Source organism: Coenobita brevimanus, chromosome 61 (genome assembly GCF_032717465.1).
Source record: "Coenobita brevimanus isolate Jiangsu-jjx chromosome 61, ASM3271746v2, whole genome shotgun sequence".
In the NCBI taxonomy this organism is placed as follows: Eukaryota; Metazoa; Arthropoda; class Malacostraca; order Decapoda; family Coenobitidae; genus Coenobita; species Coenobita brevimanus.
Window position 1 is genome coordinate 31,186,056 of NC_137014.1, and position 18,740 is coordinate 31,204,795.

Below are 18,740 nucleotides of genomic sequence, written 5' to 3' on the forward strand. Positions count from 1 at the left end.
CTAACCCCAGCAAAAAAAGGATATGAATAAATAAATAAAGTATCGCACCCCTAAAGTTCGATAGATGTGAAGAATGAATTCCTCAGACATACATGGACAATCTGATATGTTGGTATATATATATCAGATGAGATCATAATTCTGTATCGTGCCGTTTTACATAATGCTGAGTGGTTAAATATCACGGATAATACCTGCACTTAAAGTCACGGGATGCCACATTTATCACAATGCTTTATTCATGTTTCAAAATGTGAAGCTTGGTAAGCGGTGCAATAAATTAACTGTTCACTGTACAGGGTAACGTTATTTACTGGTACAGATAGTGGTAAACGTTGGCCAGCTATTGCACTGCGTCTGCGTCGCACTTGGTGGAATGTCCGTCACTTCCCTACCTGACGCATCACAGCAAAGGGAATCATCTATGGGCATAGAAAAATACCAGGTTTCTCTCGGCTTAGGAATATTAATGGGAAAAGGAAAACAAGACGCAGAAGAGGTGAAAAATTAGGTAAGCTTTCATACCTGACAGTATAATAGTGGTCTACAGTCAGTTAGGTAGTTAGTCAGAGTCTCTCTCTCTCTCTCCCTCTCTCTCTCTCTCTCTCTCTCTCTCTCTCTCTCTCTCTCTCTCTCTCTCTCTCTCTCTCCCTCTCTCTCTCTCTCCGTATAGTACGTACAGGTTACAAGGTTACAATGTTACAAGTACAGTCGGGGACTCTTCCGGCGAATACATTAGATGTGGCACAAGATCTTGTTGTGATTGATGTGGCACAGTGTATTTGCTAACGTTGGAAGTCCAAGAATTCAGACGAAACTGTCTCCGTGAATGGTGGTCAGAAGTGGCTGCCACGGTGTATAATGCTGCTTTCCTCAAATCCTACACAACATTTAATTCTTGTAAATGTTAAGTGGCAGTAGATATGAACGTAAATCTGAAATAGAACACGATTGTAATATAAAGGCCTAAGAGGGAAACTGACATGTCAAAATAATAATGATTTGGCATCTTTGATTCTGTAGCCCAGAAGTGAGAAGGCTACAGCAGTCTGGGATTACAAGGAATATAACTGCACGATGCTATTAAATACTTACAAATTGCAAGACATGGTAAAGTTCAGAAATAATCTGCTTCAGCTGCTCATCTTTGCACAGGCTGACCGATGTTTTGTAAACACGTAGTAAATCACCAACGTGAGACTAATTAATTATTCAGTACTTCCTCGCATCTAGGGTGAAGCTTCAGACCGTTCGGAACCATTTACCAACTATACCTGACAGCCGGATTGAAGTGAATGAGAATGGAGATTGAATGCGTTTTGGAGTGAAGGGTAGGATGTAGTGTTAAATATGTGGTATTAGGATATGTAATTATTATAGCCAATATAATGTTACTATCCAACATAAATTGTTTGCTATTTGCTTTAAAACAGAGGCAGTCTTGCAAGGGACAATTCATTAATGAGCAACGATTGTGGTATTACTCAGTGTTGTAGAAATGCGGATTATGTGAGTGGGGAACTGCAAGCCTGCAGCATGGGATAAATCACCACTGAGATACATGTATTTATATTACTGATTTAAGATAAGTCCATTGAACATTTGACTGAACAGGGTTCCCAGTCTATTAGTGCAAGTGAATTGTATATTATTAGCCAGCAAAACAGATTTAAATACAATGAATTTCGTTTAAGAAAAATACATTATATATATTCTCTGTGATCAGTTTCCATTGAGATCTCCGTTATACTGATTATTTCACTAAGCAACAAAACACACACGTCTACACGGTATTGAAAAATTTAAGTAACCTTTTTCCCTTACCTTTTCCTATTTTATTTTTTTGTTATCTGTAAAGTTTTACATTTAACTGACGAGATCGTCTGACAGCAGAAGGAACACGACAATGAGGATAAAAGCAGCGCGGTTCATGAATATCGATTTTATCTTCTCAGCCATATGGTATCAACTACTATCGCCAAACAGTAATGTAATAAGCCCATAAGACCTTAAAGGTGATAATTATCTATCAGTATCGGAAGACAACGTTACTCTGGTTGATGCCAAGCCATCTGGTTAGCCGCAGTGAAACCCCCATGGTCTGGGAGCAAAAGCAACGACTTGTATGGACAATTATTTTAACCTCTCTCTCAAGGTGAGTGAGTGAGTGAACTTTTTTTTATTTTGATGTGTCCGACTCTGGGCATAGGCTTCACAGCCTGCTATCAAGGCCCAGAAGTCCTCCTACATACCATACACCTGTCACCACTTCGGCGCTAACACCCACCGTCCATATTGAATACATGCTAGGGCTGTCTCATACAGGACTGGTGTATTGGTATTAGCGGGGGTATTTTTACGACATGTTGGAGGGTCTTCTGGCAGATTAGGAAAGCCTGATTTAATGAAATTAAAATCCTTAAACTGTTCCCTGCCCCAGCTGGGATTTAAACTTGGGGCCATTAGGACTGCAGGCCACCTCTCTACCGATTGAGCCGTGTGCGTGTGCGTGTGTGTGTGCGTGTGTGCGTGTGCGTGTGTGCGTGTGCGTGTGCGTGCGTGTGCGTGTGTGTGCGTGCGTGTGTGCGTGTGTACGTGCGTGTGTGCGTGCGTGTGTGTGTGCGTGCGTGCGTGTGTGCTTGCGTGTGTGCTTGCGCGTGTGCGTGTGCGTGTGCGTGTGTGCGTGTGTGTGTGTGTGTGTGTGTGTTAGAACTTACAATGTCTATCAGTTTTGGTGTTTCCAACTGTTAAATCACTGTAAACAAAAATAATGCTCTGAGGCGCGTGGTTCCAGTCGTCTGTTACAAAATGAACCTTCTTGTTTTGTAACGTTAGTTCGTTACATACACAACAAGCGTCACTCAGTGATTAGTCTTTTGCATGATTATCTCTGTTTTAAAGCAAAGAGCAAACATTTTATGTTGGATAGTAACATTATATTGGCTATGATAATTACATATCTTAATACTACATACTTAACCCTACATTCTAGCCTTCACTCCAAAGCGCATTAAATCTCCATTCTCATTCACTTCATGCCGGCTGTCAAGTATAGCTTGTAAATGGTTTCGAATGATCTGAAGGTCCACCCTAGCTGCGAGGAATTACTGAATAATAAATTAGTCTCACGTTGGTGATTTGCTACAAGTTTACAAAACATCAGTCTATGTAAGGATGAGTAATTGAGGCTGATTATTTCTTAATTCTACCATGTCTTGTAATCTGGGGGAGGCGGTAGCTGAATCGGTAAAGAGGAGGCCTGCTGTCCTAATGGACCCAGGTTCGAATCCCGGCTGGGTCAGGGAACAGTTTAAGGATTTGAATTTCATAATGCAGACTTTACTGATCCACCAGAAAACCCGCCGACATGTAAAAGTACCCCCGCTTAGACCAATACACCAGTTCTGTATGAGACAGCCCTAGCTTGTATTCAATATGAACGGTGGGTGTTAGCGCTCAAGTGGTGACGTGTGGAAGTGTAGGAGGACTACTGGGCCTTGGGATAGACCATTGCCCCCGAGAAATAGGCCATGAAGCCTTTGCCCAGAGTCGGACACATAAAAAAATAATAAATAATGGCATCGTGATCCTAGGCTACTCTGTGCACCTCACTTCTGGGCTACAGACTCAGAGGTGCCACATCGTTATTATTTTGACATGTCAGTTTCCCTCCTAAGCCACTATAATACAATAGTATTCATGAGTATTGTAAATTAGTAATGTTTACTGTTGCTATTTCTGATTTATGTTCATATCTAATAATTATCACCTAACATTTACAAGAATTAAAGGTTGCGTGAGATTTGAGGAAAGCAGCATTATACACCGTGGCAGCCACTTCTGACCACCATTCACGGAGACAGTTTAATCTGAATTCTTGGACTTCCAACGTAAGCAAATACACTGTGCCACCTCTACCACAACTCGACCTTGTGCCACAATTCGCCGAAAGAGTCCCCGGCTGTACATACAGACAGAAAAATAAGCATCTTTCCAAAGTTTGAGGAATACACAGAGGAGAAATCGAACCACTGAAATATGCACTGGTAGAGAGGATTTACACCATTTCGCCAGTTGTAAATGTTCTTCAGTCGGAACTGGGAAGATTATTGTTTCTTTGACCGTAAGCTTCCCTACCATAGTCTCTGTTCACCCCCTTGGCTGAAAGGGAATAATAGCCAGGGTGTCTCATCAAGCGAACTCCTGTTGTCCAGTGTTATGGAGGTAGTTCCACGCGTTGATACACTACGCGGGAACAGTTTTTGATGATACCCGTTCTGTTTGCATCTTTTCCTAAGACAACTCTTTCTAGTTGGATAGTGTATTTCATTATACTAAGTCCATTCTTCAACGTGTATTTGTTAATACAGCAATCATATTCAATCATATTCGTACTTATTCACGAAAAGTTACTGGAAATCAAATATAACTATAAACAAATAGCGCATTTCACAAATTCCATAAGTTTCTTCTTAATTTTGTACTCTTAAAAATAACAGACATGCACGTCCACAGAAAAGTTATGTGAGATTCCTTTCAAGGGCTTCGTCCGATATTAAGAAAAAGTAAAGGAGGAAGACATTCCGCAGTACCTTTGCGAGACCTTCCCTACCCAGCTCTACAATATCCAGCAAGAAGTGTTCTCTTCACCAATCCTCACATGTGTACTGAAACAGATGAACAAATCTTAGAAACTTAATTACACCTTCGCACACCCTGTTCTAATAACACAAACGTTATTATTATTATAATTATTATTGTTATTATTATTATTAGCTGCAGCCCCTATCACATCTGAACTTAGCCAGGTGGACTGAAGACTGAAGATTCTCTTCTTCCGCAGTCCACCATCCTCCTTTCGGGGGATAGGGAGCGAACTGAGGTGCGTTTGTATAACCGGGCAGTTCCACCATCAGGTCTTATCGGTGCCGCCACGTGAAGGGGTCCCTTCAGAATACCACTCAAGGGCTTAGAATACGTGTAATACCTTAGTGAGATCATTCCTGCCCAGCTCGACGATATCCAGCACGAAGTCTGTTCTGAATCCCTGCGAGTCGAACCAGATGGGGCCCGTGAGTCCTGGCAGGGTCTCCTGTAGGGGAATGGCAGGAGGGAGTCACTGAACCGTATTATTGTCAGTCCAGGAGGATTTCTATGCTCTTTTTGCTTTAACTTGGCCTAAAACAATCATCTCTACATATCGAAAGTTGAGTTGCAGCAATAGATTATCATTATATTTTTTCCACATTAACTTGGCCTAAACTCATATCTCCATCATGAATGCTGAACTGTAACAATAGATTACCCTGTAGCTTCAGAATATGCTATACTCTGTCTACTTTATCTTGGCCTAAAACTGCCATCTCTTGATTTTGAATGCTTTGTAGTAACTATCTGTCAACACTGTAGTCACAAAGGAGAGCTGTGGAAAGGATGTGGAACATTAGTATTGTCCCTTCCCCTTTTTTCTGTCACGGAGCTAGGTGCAAAGAGTTGAAAAGAACAAAAACCTGGGCTAAGTTACGGTGATTGAACTATAGCACCTCTTCCTTACCTATTTATTGTGCTTAATAAATCTTACTATTTTCCTGTATATCTTTGAAACCATTATAAACTGCATGAACAGCACAGAAAAGAAGTTAACGCATCATATGAAGAAATAAATCGGTAAGGAAGAGGTGCCAAGAAACACCCATTATCATTAGCTGGGGAGTTCATCATCATCATCATCATCATCCCCATACCCTACCAATCATCCTCCTTCACATACCCCTACTGTCTCTCTCTCTCTCTCTCTCTCTCTCTCTCTCTCTCATATCACTACCATGCCTTCCATATCTCCTACCAAACCTCCCATCCTCCTTACCACCCCTACCCCTACCATACTATCCTCAGTACTCTACAAACTACCATCCCTCCTCCTCATACCCCCTACCATACCTCCCATACCACCCTCCCTACCATACCTCCACCACAGCCTACCTGCATCCCATACCCCTACAGTACCTCCTTTCCTCCTTCCCATACTCCTACGATACCTCCCTCCTTCTCATACTTGTACGATACCTCCCTCCCTCTCATACTTGTACGATACCTCCCTACCATTCCTCCCTCCCTCCCATACTCCTATGATATCTCCTTATCTCCCATATTCCTACGATACCTCCCTATCTCCCATACACCTACGATGCCTCCTCCCATACCCCCTACTGTGTCTCCCTCCCATGTGCTTCCCATACCTTCCACCCTTGATTTCACCCATACTTCCTACCATACCTTCCTGTCTCACTTCCATACTCCCATCCCTCACCTATCGATCCACCGTTTTCAAGAAGCTAGTGAATTAATTTCCATGTGGTAGGCTCCCTCTCTTCCTAGTCTCTCCCCACCATTTTTAGATGCTAAGGTATTTCAAGGACAGGCTCCGTCCATATGTCTGTCACAACGATTTTCGGACAAAGGTGCTTCACTCTCATAAACTTTAGCGAAAGTTGCACACCACACCACGCCACGCCGCGCCACCCTCTACACACCACACAAAATAATCACCGCCAACATACATCAAGGGCATAAACTGACAGGTCCTGAAGTTTCCGAATCTAGTACTTTGCATTTCTTTCTACCATATCTCCATACTGTAACTACGTCCCTATCATACCCGCCTCTCTCCCATCTTCTGATACACCATTTTAAGAAGGGCTTAGTGAGATTGCTGTTATGGCTGGATTACATTCTGCCGTGCGATCCTGCAATCATCAGGAAGCCATATCACAATCATCCAGAAAAGAATTTTTCTAGGCCACAACTAACTCTGTGATCGTATAGAAAGAGGTTTGGCAGAAGTGCTTGACTTCTGGCAATGTGTAATGATAATTTTTTCTAGATAAGGCGGTCAGCTGCCTTCTGCTGCCTGTAGGCCCGTCATTCTCTGTTTTCCCTCAGTAGTCAACAGCACTGCTCTATTTCTCCTAGCAACTCTTCTCCCTCCTGTAGTCTGCATTCATCCGTCCAACCTCTGCAACTAATTGTGAGGTTTCGGTGCCTGTGGCCAACTCCACCTGGGGTCAGTTTCCCCCCTTCTGATTGCCCCCATTATTTGTGTCTTCTGAAGCTCACAGGAGTGTTTTGGTGCTGTCGAACTGTCTCCTTCGGGAGCACAATACTGTATTTCTTCTCTGTGTGGTTTTGCGTTCTCTTTCCTTCTGCCCTTGTGTTCTGGGTTCTTTCCCTCTTCTTTTGTCTTCATTGTTGTCCCAGCCTCAATTTGGAGGTGTGGGCGACGTCACCTGCCAGGCTAGTGTTACATTTTTTTTTTCCTCTCTCTCTCTCTCCTTCCTTCTCTCCTTTTTCTTTGTCTCCCAGTGTCTCAGGGTGGAGGGAATTCTCCTCGCTTTGTTTCCGGCTAGAGGAGGCTGGGGAAGGGGGTCTTGATTGTTGCAGTTTTGCTTGCGGTGTCTTGTTGTCCTCCCAGTGGCCGGGTGAGGGGGACAAGTATGTTCTCTTTGTGTGTTTGCATCCTTCTCTCTTCTTCCTTCCTTTCCCTCCTCTCTCCCTTCCTCTTCTCCTGGGGGGTGAAAAGGGAGGGGTTGACCATGGAATAATGGGAGATTGGCTTTCTTGATCCTGCTCCCCTTCCATGCGGGGCATCGAGGTGGAGAATGTTTCCCCATTCTTTCACTTATTTTGGATGTTTTGTTTTTGCCCTCACTCTTCCAAGTGATGTTTTTGTGTTTATATTAATTGGCCTTATTACTGATCTACGTTTTTTCCCAGTGTGAGCCTGCTTCTCACTGGGCCTTCAGGCCCTCTCTGTTCTAGTCGCTCCCCTTCCAGGTTCTCTCTGCCAGAGTTGTCAGACAAATTTTATTGCACTTTCTCCTGGTGTTCAGCCTGAGTATCTGGGTACAGCCACTTACTTTTCCCTTCCCATCCTGACTGTTCTGGGATCAGCGCTTTGATCCCATCAAAAGCTCTTTCTTCTACACAGGTGGAGGCAAGCGTAGAAGTGGGCATACAAACAGGACTTATCTCCTTGGCGGAGGAACGTCAACCTAGGGGAGAGAGTTCGTCTCACTTAGGGGTGGCTAGCTCGTGTGAGTGTCATCTTGGCCTCCTACTGGTCCCTGATGGACCCGTCCCTGCTCTCCCTCGTTTCACCTCTCTCCCTACAGGGACGAGTGATGCGGTTACCTACTTGGGAACTCAGATCAGGTAGCCGTGGCCCCACCTTAGGACGCAAACACTAGGCCACTACCTCCCCCCACCCTCTTGTCTCTGACAGACCTTTCCCTGCTTCACCGCACCCCACCTCTCTCCCTCTGGGGATGAGTGGTGTGGCTCCCCTACTCAAGACCTCATGACAGGGGGCAATGACCTCGCCCAAAGGTGGAAAACACCAGGCCACTCCCCTCTTGGGCCAGGCTGGGGTTAGGCTCTTCTCTCTGCCACACCAACAGGCTGTCCTTGGAGGATGCCATCAAGAGAATCATGCATGAGCCTTCCATCATATTGGCCTCCCCTCAGTCGGCGCCGACCTCGCCCCTCATCGTCCTCCTCTTCGGACTACTCATTATTCCCTTTGGAGCAGGGCCTTGTCCCTACCATAGGGTTGCCGCTCGCCACCCAGCAATCCAAGGACTTCCCCTCCAACCCCACTGGGCTCCTCTCAAAGGAGGAACCATTCCCTCCTCCCCCCAACAGCATTCTCTGTTCCTCTCTTTACCCTCTCCTATGGCAGGAGCTCCAGTAGCTGGAACTAAACTTTCTTCGGTTTGGCAGATTAGAGGAGGGAAGGTCCTCCTTGTGTGGGTACAATGTCGCTGCAAGGTGATTTAGCAGAGTTCTTCAAAATCCGCTGGGGTTTAGAAGTACAGAGTACTGCCTTAGTCTCAGGGGAGGAACTTTTTGAGTATCAATTGATCCCTTTATATTAATGGTAACCCTCCAAAACTCCCTCGGGTCTCTCTCAACCACAGGCTCTTGACGCCAGTGGATAGCCGCCTTCAGATTTCACTTTCAGTAATTCAGTGACATTCATCCAGCGACAGGACGACATTGTCTTGACTGGGTCTCTGTCATCCCAATCTAACATCTGGCTCAGCCTAGACCTGGGCACGTCATTCCTTCCCCCTTTCACTTCTTCCAGTCATGCTGGTGGAGGAGGGGAAAAGAGGGGGAGGGAAGGGACCAGCTGTCATGCCATTCCTCCTCCCCTCACCTCTTCTGCTCATGTCACTGGAGGACGGGGAGGGGAGGGACCAGCTATGTCATGCCATTCCTCCTCCCCTTACCTCCTCTGCTCATGTCAGTAGAGGACGGGGAGGGGAGGGAAGGGCAGGGACTGGTTTTATCGTCATTCAACCTCCTCTCACCTTTTCCTCTTATGTCAGTGTAGGGGGTGGAGAAGAACCAACTGTATCATGTTAAGATTCAGAACCGTTGCAACAGTTGCCGGAAGTGGCCAGTGGTCCTCCATGGCCACCTTCATCGATCGTTACTTCCACCACTGGGTTGATGATGGTCCCTATGTGACTACGATGGCACTCCCTCAGCCCCACAATTCCCACACTAACCAGGTAAATCGGGTGGTTGTTTCATTTGATGCCTTGCCTTGTTCACCCTAGCCCTGAGCTCACTCCCTCTGCCCTACCTCCCCTCCTAATCCCCGGTGTGGCTGCCTGGATGGGTTGACTACATCCTGTAGTTAGGTGTTCAGGGCAGGCTCTCCTGGCTCCCTTCGCTCCTCGTATAGGGCAAAACTTGGGCTGGGCAGTTTGTAACCCCCCTGCCAGGTTCCATGTTCCTTCCCAATTCCCTTCTCAACTCTTCTGCGCTTAACAGGGGAGAGGAGGGGGAGAGGGGGACCGCCTATGTCATTCAAGTGTTATTTTAGCATTATGCATGTATAAGACACCACGGGGCCACATAAAGAGCATTCGTCCCTAAGGTAATCTTTGGTTCACCTGTGCTCACCCACGACTGGTACCTGAAGTTCAAATAATAACTGGTTGGGTCACTTCCATATGGTTTTCCCTCCCCATTCTGACATGCATGCCCTTCCGAGGCGCCATTCAGGCTCATATTCCTCTTGAGTCTCAGGGCTCTCCCTCGTGCTTTGAGCTGCCCCGCTCTCATCTACATCTGGGCTATTTCCTAGCCAGTTTTGATATATGAGTAGGGCTAAACCACCACCCAATGTTGATAACATTCTCGGTCTCATCAAGGACTTTCGTAAAGAATGAAAGACTCAACCCACCGTGTTTGGCCTCTTACCATATCTGCATAGTTCGAGGGCCAGAGCCTTCATCCACTCTGCCCTGTCACAGCTTCCGAATCACACCCTGTTCATGCACATCTCTTCCAAGCTGTCCCGACACACCCGGCACACCCCTACCTTGGCAGCTCAAAGGAGTGTTCTCATAATGCGGGCAGACTTTGTGGCTAACCCTGGAGCTCATGATGTTCGGACCCCGGCCTCCACATACTCCCAGAAATACTGAGACAGTCACCAATAAGGGGCCAGCGGCCTTCAGCAGACACCCTAATTGACCGTTAGTCGAGCCATTAGGTGGAAGACATTCCCTGTGTAGCTATGATGGCGTTCCCCCAGCCCCATAATAACTTACAATCCAATGAATCAGGTGAGACACTCTTCTGATTCTTCACATCACTCATTTTGATCCACCTAAAGCGCATACAGTCCTCACTCTCCCCACTCTCAGAGAATGATAAGAGGCAAACATTACCAGCCTTTTTCTCATTTTCGGAACGGGAATATAGTCCTCATTGCCACTCTCTCATTTCTCGGCCCCAACACTCTTATACCCGGCGTGAGAAATTCTACTATCAATTTCCTAATACATCAGACTTATGGGAGTGGCCTCTAGTCAGGATGGTTTTTCCTCCACGCCGCTATATTCACATACGAGTACAGTCTTTCTATCTGCATCTCCCTGATGCAAGTGTCCATATTCATGTACAGTCTTGCTCTCATCCTTAAATACACACAATGGGCCGGGTAGGCATTATATTCTCGAAGAGGCTGTGCTCTCTACTCCTTCCTGGGGCTGGAGGACATACACTGTCATATACAAACTTTGATCCCCTTGCTCCTGTTGAAGCACAAGGACACTTGCAGTCCTAGCACCCCCGGGACGCGAATGGGGCACATTCACATATACTGTCAGCAGGTAAGTTAGGCACGTACAACCCCAATTTCCTGCAATGCGAGTAATTCCAGTGCAAGTGACTCTGTTTTCTTTTATTTATTTCCTCTTCATCCTTCATATTCAGATAAAATGGCTGGGAAGTTACTTTGAAGAATGAAAATCCCATTTTTAATATGGGCGTTCTAGTGTGAATTATTACACCGCCCGCATTTCGCTCCCTCCCCGCTGCAAGAATCGGCAAATTTGTTAGCAATGGAATGACAGGCCTACATGGAGCAGCAGCCAGCCGACCACTTTATCTTAGAAAGATCACCATCCTGCGCTGCCAGATGTTACCCGCATCTGTCAAACCTCTCTGTATACAGAGAAATAATTATTGCCTGAAAGATTCTTTTCTAAATGACTGTGACATGGTTCCCTGAGGACTGCAAGACAGGAATGCAGGACAGAAGTAACAGTGATCAGTTCACAGTTGCAAGCTCGTGCAAAAATTGTCTTTTCATACTTTAAAGCCTGTATTTTAATGCAGTTGATAACTGAGTTGCCGTGCTCCCTGTTTACGCTCCCTCCCATACTTCTCTCCCTTTTATCCATACCCTACCATACCCCCTCCCATATCCCTTCCATACCTCCCTCACCTACCCTACCACACCTCCCTCACCTACCCTACCACACCTCCCTCCCTCCCATTCCTTGTCATACCTCCCTGCTGTACCTCCCCTGTCCCCCACCTTCCGATGCACCATTTTCATGTAGTTGATGAGTGAGTTGCCGTGCACCCAGGCCCCCTCCCCGTCGCACACCATGGGCTGGATGGTGACCGTGGTAGAGTTGTCCAACTGTTTGATGGCGCGCACGAAGAGGTTCACTGCGTCGTACATCAGCGCCATCTCCGTCTGTGAAGGGGTGGGGTGGAGAGGGGTGGAATGGGGTGGACAGATGGATATTAGAGAGAGAGAGAGAGAGAGAGAGAGAGAGAGAGAGAGAGAGAGAGGGGAATTAAAATTTGAAGGAAGAAAGGATATTGACGAAGAGGAATGGGTAAAGAAGGATGAAGGGGAGAGGAAAAATAGGAGTATTAAAATCAACATCACAGACAATGAAATTAATTCAGTAAGATGCTTTCCAATTATTTTTATATTCTTGCTGCCTCCTGACGATTCTACCCACCCTAAGAAAAATAAACCCATTGTACTGATGGAATAAATTACAAAGTCTCTACTATGTTGAATAAAATCGTCTAGTGATAACGAAAATTTAACAGCGAAGGCTCTAACTCCTCTAGTTCAAAATGTCTTTCCAAACAAGTAAAATCGTCTTGAGAGAACAACAATTTTCAAAGTCTCTCCTAACTTCAGTAAAGCCGTCTGAATATAGTAAAGATTTAATAAACAAAATATATAAAATTAGTAATAGAGTTAAAAAGCATTCTTCGCCTTTCTGAGTTACGTAAAATGCTGGAAAAATTATAAGGCAACCCCTTCAGCCCTATGACGTCTTTATTTCGGTCTTGCTGACACACGATTTTATTTCACAAAAGATCTCTGGTGGTGAAGGGGTTACATTGGATTTTTCTTAGCTCTTTTAACCCATTTTGATACCCTTTAATCTCCTTTTAATCCCTTAAGGGCCTTTTTTTTCCTTTAATTCTTCAATCTCTGCTAAATCCGTTATTATCACTTTAATTATCTCTTAATCCCGCCATTCCCCTTTTAATTTAATACCTTTCTAAGCTCTTTAACCCGTTGTGCTACGTCTTAACCCCTTCAGTTTTTTTTAATCCTTGTAATACCTAATCCAGTCTTGTATTAGTCACCAGAGGTCTTCGCTAAATGCATAGTCATGTCGGGCAGCCTTGTTAAAATAAAATAACGTCATCGTGCTGAAAAGTTTAGGTATAACGCTTATTATCACACCTCTTCCTATTGTAGTCCATTGAATTTGGTACATTTATATATTAGGCTTTTTGACCTTGACTGAAATTAAGTCGTTCTCTCTCTCTCTTTCTATCCCCTTGCCGCAGCTGTCAGAGCGAGTCTTCAGCGCAATATATGTATATTCTTTATTATTACTTTCTTTAACGTTCAGTACAAGCCTCAAACCAGTGATTTCCCTCAGGGGGCCATGGTGCATTTCCAGGGGGAGACATGGTGTAATCTTTAGTAAGTGAAGCCACTGGTGAAAAATTTTCTAATAATTTTCCGGAGGCAATATATTTACGAGTAAGATTTCTTTTCTCTGTCAACCATCTTATGCAGAAGATTCCTAGAGGTAATGCAAGAATAATTTCTTAAATGGCAGTCCTTCGTCTCTAGTGACATCAATTCTACCCAGTCCCACATTAATGACTTATTACAAGCTGGTATGGAATTGTTCATACCAAGTCAACAGTTCAGAAAAAGATCGGACTCCCCAAAATGGTTTGATAACAACTGTGCCAGAGCAACGGCCCAAAAGTCATTAGCATATAACTCTTACTTAAAATAAAAAAAAAATCTGAATCATTCAGTCAATTTAAAATTGCTAGAAACCATGCGAAAGCAGTAATAAATCTCGTTAAGTCAAACTTTCTTCATAACCAAGCATCCAAATTACTAATCAGTCTTAACGACATTAGTAGGCTATATTCTGGTCAACTCTTAGTTCTTTCAACAATAAATTTAACAAGTCATCACCATTCCACCACTAAAGTCTTCAGACAGTAACATTACAAATGACCCGCGTGGTAAAGCAAATATCCTTGCCAGTACCTTTGCCAGAAATTCTACTTTTGAGGAAGTCAGCCAGAACGTTCCAGTATTAGAACTTGACTCTCCCGAAATTGCTCCATTTACAATACACACCATGTACGTTAAATCCATCCTAGATGGAATTCCTCTACTTGTGTTGAAAAAGTGCTCCCCAAAATTTGCTTCTGTTCTAGCTAAATTATTCAGTGGCTCAATCGGTAGAGAGGTGGCCTGCAGTCCTACTGGACCCAGGTTCAAATCACCGCTGGGGCAGGGAACAGTTTAAGGATTTAAATTTCATAAAAACAGACTTTACCGATTTACCAGAAGACCCGCCGACATGTCGTAAAAATCCCCCGTTAATATTAATACATCAGTCCTGTATGAGACAGCCCTAGGATGTATTCAATATGGATGGTGGGTGTTAACGCCGAAATGGTGACATGTAGAGGTGCATGGTATGTAGGAGGACTATTGAGCCTTGAGTGCAGGCTGTGAAGCCTATGCCCGGAGTCGGACACATTAAAAAAAGAAAAAAAAAATTCATTCCCTAATTCTTGGAAAGAAGCCAATATATATCCACCCATTTCTGAAGAAAGGAGGTTCCTCTGACTCCTCTGATTACAGACCAATAGCTATCACGTCTTCTCTTGGTAAAGTATTTGAAATTGCAATGAATAAGCACACAGTTAAACATCTTGAATCCAACAACTTAATTAATGATAGACAGTATGGACTTCGCCAGGAAAGATCCACCATTGATATACTTAGTCTCCTGACTCACACCGTCCATCAATCAACTGAACAACAGAGAGAAACTCATGCAGTAGCCCTTGATATTTCTAAAGCTTTTGACAGAGTGTAGCACCGTTCCCTGCTATCCAAGCTCCTTTGCTATGGAGTTCCTCTGATTTCCTCATATCTCAGCGACAGAAAGATAAAAGTAGAAGATGTATATTTCAATTTTCTCTCAGTAAACACCGGCGTGCCTCAAAGCTCGGTTCTGCCTCCAACCCTATTCCTAATTCATATTAATGATCTCTAATCTGTCACCCATAATCCCATCCATTCATAAGCAGATGACTCAACACTTCACAGTTCATTAAACACCCATTCACAAAGTTTAATCTCTAACTCACAACTCAGTACAGCCATCTCCATAAATCAAGACTTATCTTGGATCACTGAATGGGAACAAAATAACTTTATCTCATTTAATGCTACTAAACCAAATATATACAATTTACTTATAGACAGATATTGTCAGATTCCTATATAACCTTCAATGCTACCAGTATTCCAGTCCCCAAAAGGATTGAAATTCTCGGTGTCTCATTTAACAATGCCCTCAGCTAGACCTCTCCACTTGCTAAAATCGCCTTAAAGAATCTTGGATTATTGTACAGAGTTCATAGCTTCTTCACTGACAAGCAGTTGGCTGTAGTTTATAAGTCACTTGCGCTCTCAACTGGAATATTGCTCACCCTTGTGGAATGGATGTGGAGAGGCTGCAATAAAACAACTAGACATATTCAGAACAAAGCTGTTAGAATAATTAATAACCTTGCTATTACAAATAAACTACCTTCCCTACAGGTAAGGAGGAATGTTGCCTCCTTTACGTTATTTTACAGATGGGAAATGCTCAGACGAAGTTGCATCCATTGTGTCACCTCTCCATTTCTTCCCCTGTGTTACACGGGCATAGGGTAGCGCCCACAACTGAACTGTCACACTGCCATATTGCAGAACTTCCGGCTGTCAGAAATCTTTATTTCCCCGAATTGCATCTCTTTGGAACTCGCTTCCCCAGAGTTGTTTCCCTCTAAACTTCAACTTACAGGTGTTCAAGTCCAACTGTTACAGATTTTTTATGAATGGAGGACACCAGTAATCTGATGTATGGATTATTTTTTTTTTATTCATTTGTTTTTTCTTCCTCTTCTGTTATTAAAAAAAATTTAGAAGCGACTCATTTGTCTCAAACGCTTTCGTAAAGAAGGGCTTGATGAAGTTTGGTGTTAAAATGAGCTCGCTTCACTGGTATCAGTCAACTGTTTGTCTGGGTGTTTCAGTATTACCTATTTTTCTCTGCACATTTTTTCCCAGCTGTTAAGCATCTGATTATATCTATCTATCTATCTATATCTATACATCTATATCTATATTTATATCTATCTAGCTATCTATCTAAACAGATAGATATATATAGATAGATACATACATATTTGTTTATCTATCTATCTATATAGATAGATAGATAGACGGAGATATATATATATATATATATATAGTTCTTGTCATTATTGTTAATCTGCAGTGTTAATTTACGCGCATCATCTCATGTGAAAATGTGAATTCTCTTCTAGGTCCTGGAATGTTCTGGGCTATACAGGTAGGTGAAGTCGGGGAGAGGATTGTTTAAAGGACTCTTCTGCACCCGAGACAGTTTAGTCGGTGAGCCAGTGAGTGATGGAGAGAGTTAGTGAGGAGCCAGTGAGCGAGAGCTAGTCAGATGATGAGAGTCAAGAGGACAGTTAGTGAACATTCAGTGAGTCAGTGGTGGATGGGAAGTGACAAAGAGAGCCAGTGACAGAGTCTGCGAGTCAGTCAGTGAGGGAGAATCAGTGAAGGATGGAGTAGTCAGTCAGAAAGTCTGTATGTGAGAGTTAGTTGGCCAGTGAACTGACAGTGAATGAGTGGTAGCAAGTGATGGACAGAGCTAACCTGAGAGTAGAAATGCTGTGTTTTGCAACTGTACCTAAGCTGTACGTAGAAGGGAAAAAAAAAAAAGTGTTCAGCTGCCTTTGATTAACTGCCTGGCCAGTCTACATGCCGTTCTCGACCTATCAACCGAAGCCCTATGATGTAACAAACTGGTGTCAGGAGTGGAGGAGTGCAGATTCATCTGAACATTCTGCCAAAATTGCAGACATATCTCTGGCAGATATACTGACAATACTGAGAATACAGCAAGAAAAACAAAATGAATATTACGAAGGACAAAAGGAACTGTAAAAAGCACAGGAAGAACAAATGAAACAGCGAAAAGAACAAAAGAAATATTGAGAACAACAAAAGAAAGATATAGGCTACTTGTAATGTTCAGAGCACAGCATGAAGAACAAACGAAATACCTAGAAGCACACCCAGAAGAACAAAACAAAGATATACCTGCAGTGATAGGAGCACAGCAAGATGAGAGAGAGAAAAAAAAAAGCCCAAGCAAAACACTGTGCCAAACTAGAGGAACAGCTAAGTTGGCAGAGACAGGAGCTTCACCGGCTACGAGAGGAATCTGAAGAGACCCTGGGCGTGCATGTTTCCGACCTCAAGGACCCCTGCATCCTGGACTTAGACTACCTGGTGTCCTGCCACTTCCTGCTTGACTTCCATTCAATGCAAATGCGACTCTGAGGAAGGAATATTCCTCTGAGGGCCTTGGAGCATGGAAGTCTACCAGTGACAACCAGGCAGACTACAGTTATCCTCCCTGAGTCAGAGATACTGCTGCCCTGCCAGGTCAGTGGCACGCTGCACACTGCCATGGGATTAGTGGCGCACTGGAGCCAATGAGCAGAACCTTGACTGACCCTACTGCAGAGGAAGTACCCGTTGTCATAGCCAACTTTTCACTTCGTCCTAAGAGGATACATCAGGGCAGAGTTATGGGGTTGTGCCAAGAAGTCAATCAGGAGCCACCAAGCAGTGCATGCAAGAAGAGTATGGTTAAAACCAGCAAGAACTACCGACCACTTGTGGGATCTGTTTGCCAGGAATGCCCATTGACTGGAGAAACCACAGATGGTGTAGCTGATGACCCAGTGTCTGGAGAAACCACAGATAGTGTAGCTGATGACCCAGTGTCTGGAGAAACCACAGATAGTGTAGCTGATGAGGCTCTTGGTGAAGTATGCCAATGTATTTTCCACAGGAGCCCTAGGATGCACTGACCTGGCAGAACACCATAATGACACGGGTGATCTTTCGATGAAGCAAGCCCCTCAAGGACAGCTCCAGCCCACTGCCTGGAGATGGAGGAGGTAATGGAAGATCTATGCTGACAAGGCCTATAGTAGCCGCAGCGAGAAATGAACGCTGTGGTGGGGCAGGCGGGATGACCGGGGATTCCCCCACTGTAGCCATATCCACATGTCACCGACCATCGGCCACCGCTGCAGCCCCGCTCCATGATCCTTACCCTGTGTCTCTGGCTTTCTCTTTCTCTCTCGGGTTCTATATAAACTGGTGTATTTCCGTAACTAATTATGAAATTATTATGACTTTTGTTCCACACCACCACTGAGGTAAAAATCAAGGAGAGTTTTCTGTATAAAGGTTTCCCCCCCCTTGTCTGAGGGCAGGTCAGTTCTGGCGAGTGTATAATTATAGGTCAGGCGGAGGTATCGGCAAGGCCGCACTCCCCCGCTCATATGCCACATTTAGGAGGGGGGGGAAACCTTTATACAGAAAACTCTCCTTGATTTTTGCCTCAGTGGTGGTGTGGAACAAAAGTCATAATAATTTCATAATTAGTTTCAGAAATACACCAGTTTATATAGAACCCGAGAGAGAAAGAGAAAGCCAGAGACACAGGATAAGGATCATGGAGCAGGGCTGCAGCGGTGGCCGATGGTTGGTGACATGTGGATATGGCTACAGTGGGGGAATCCCCGGTCATCCCGCCTGCCCCACCACAGCGTTCATTTCTCGCTGCGGCTACTATAATTGAAAAATCCAACAGTTCATGTGCATGTGCAATTGTGCTGCTGAAGAAGAAGGATTGTTCCTGGATGTGTAGTGTGGAGTACCGGGCCCTCACGAACATCACCATCAAGGACTC

At 44.3% G+C, this 18,740-nt stretch overlaps 1 protein-coding gene across 1 annotated transcript in view; it reads right to left on the reverse strand.

Annotated features, from left to right (window-relative positions):
• The window catches only part of LOC145403629 (glutamate receptor ionotropic, kainate 2-like), a 157,965-nt gene that overhangs the window by 35,518 nt on the left and 103,707 nt on the right, over positions 1 to 18,740 (reverse strand). The window contains exons 7-9 of the mRNA XM_080275308.1: positions 14,523 to 14,546; positions 11,912 to 12,064; positions 4,988 to 5,092 (exon numbers count right to left, since the gene is read on the reverse strand). Of these exons, the coding sequence (XP_080131434.1) occupies positions 4,988 to 5,092; positions 11,912 to 12,064; positions 14,523 to 14,546 (282 nt within the window). The remainder of the gene's footprint in view (positions 1 to 4,987; positions 5,093 to 11,911; positions 12,065 to 14,522; positions 14,547 to 18,740) is intronic.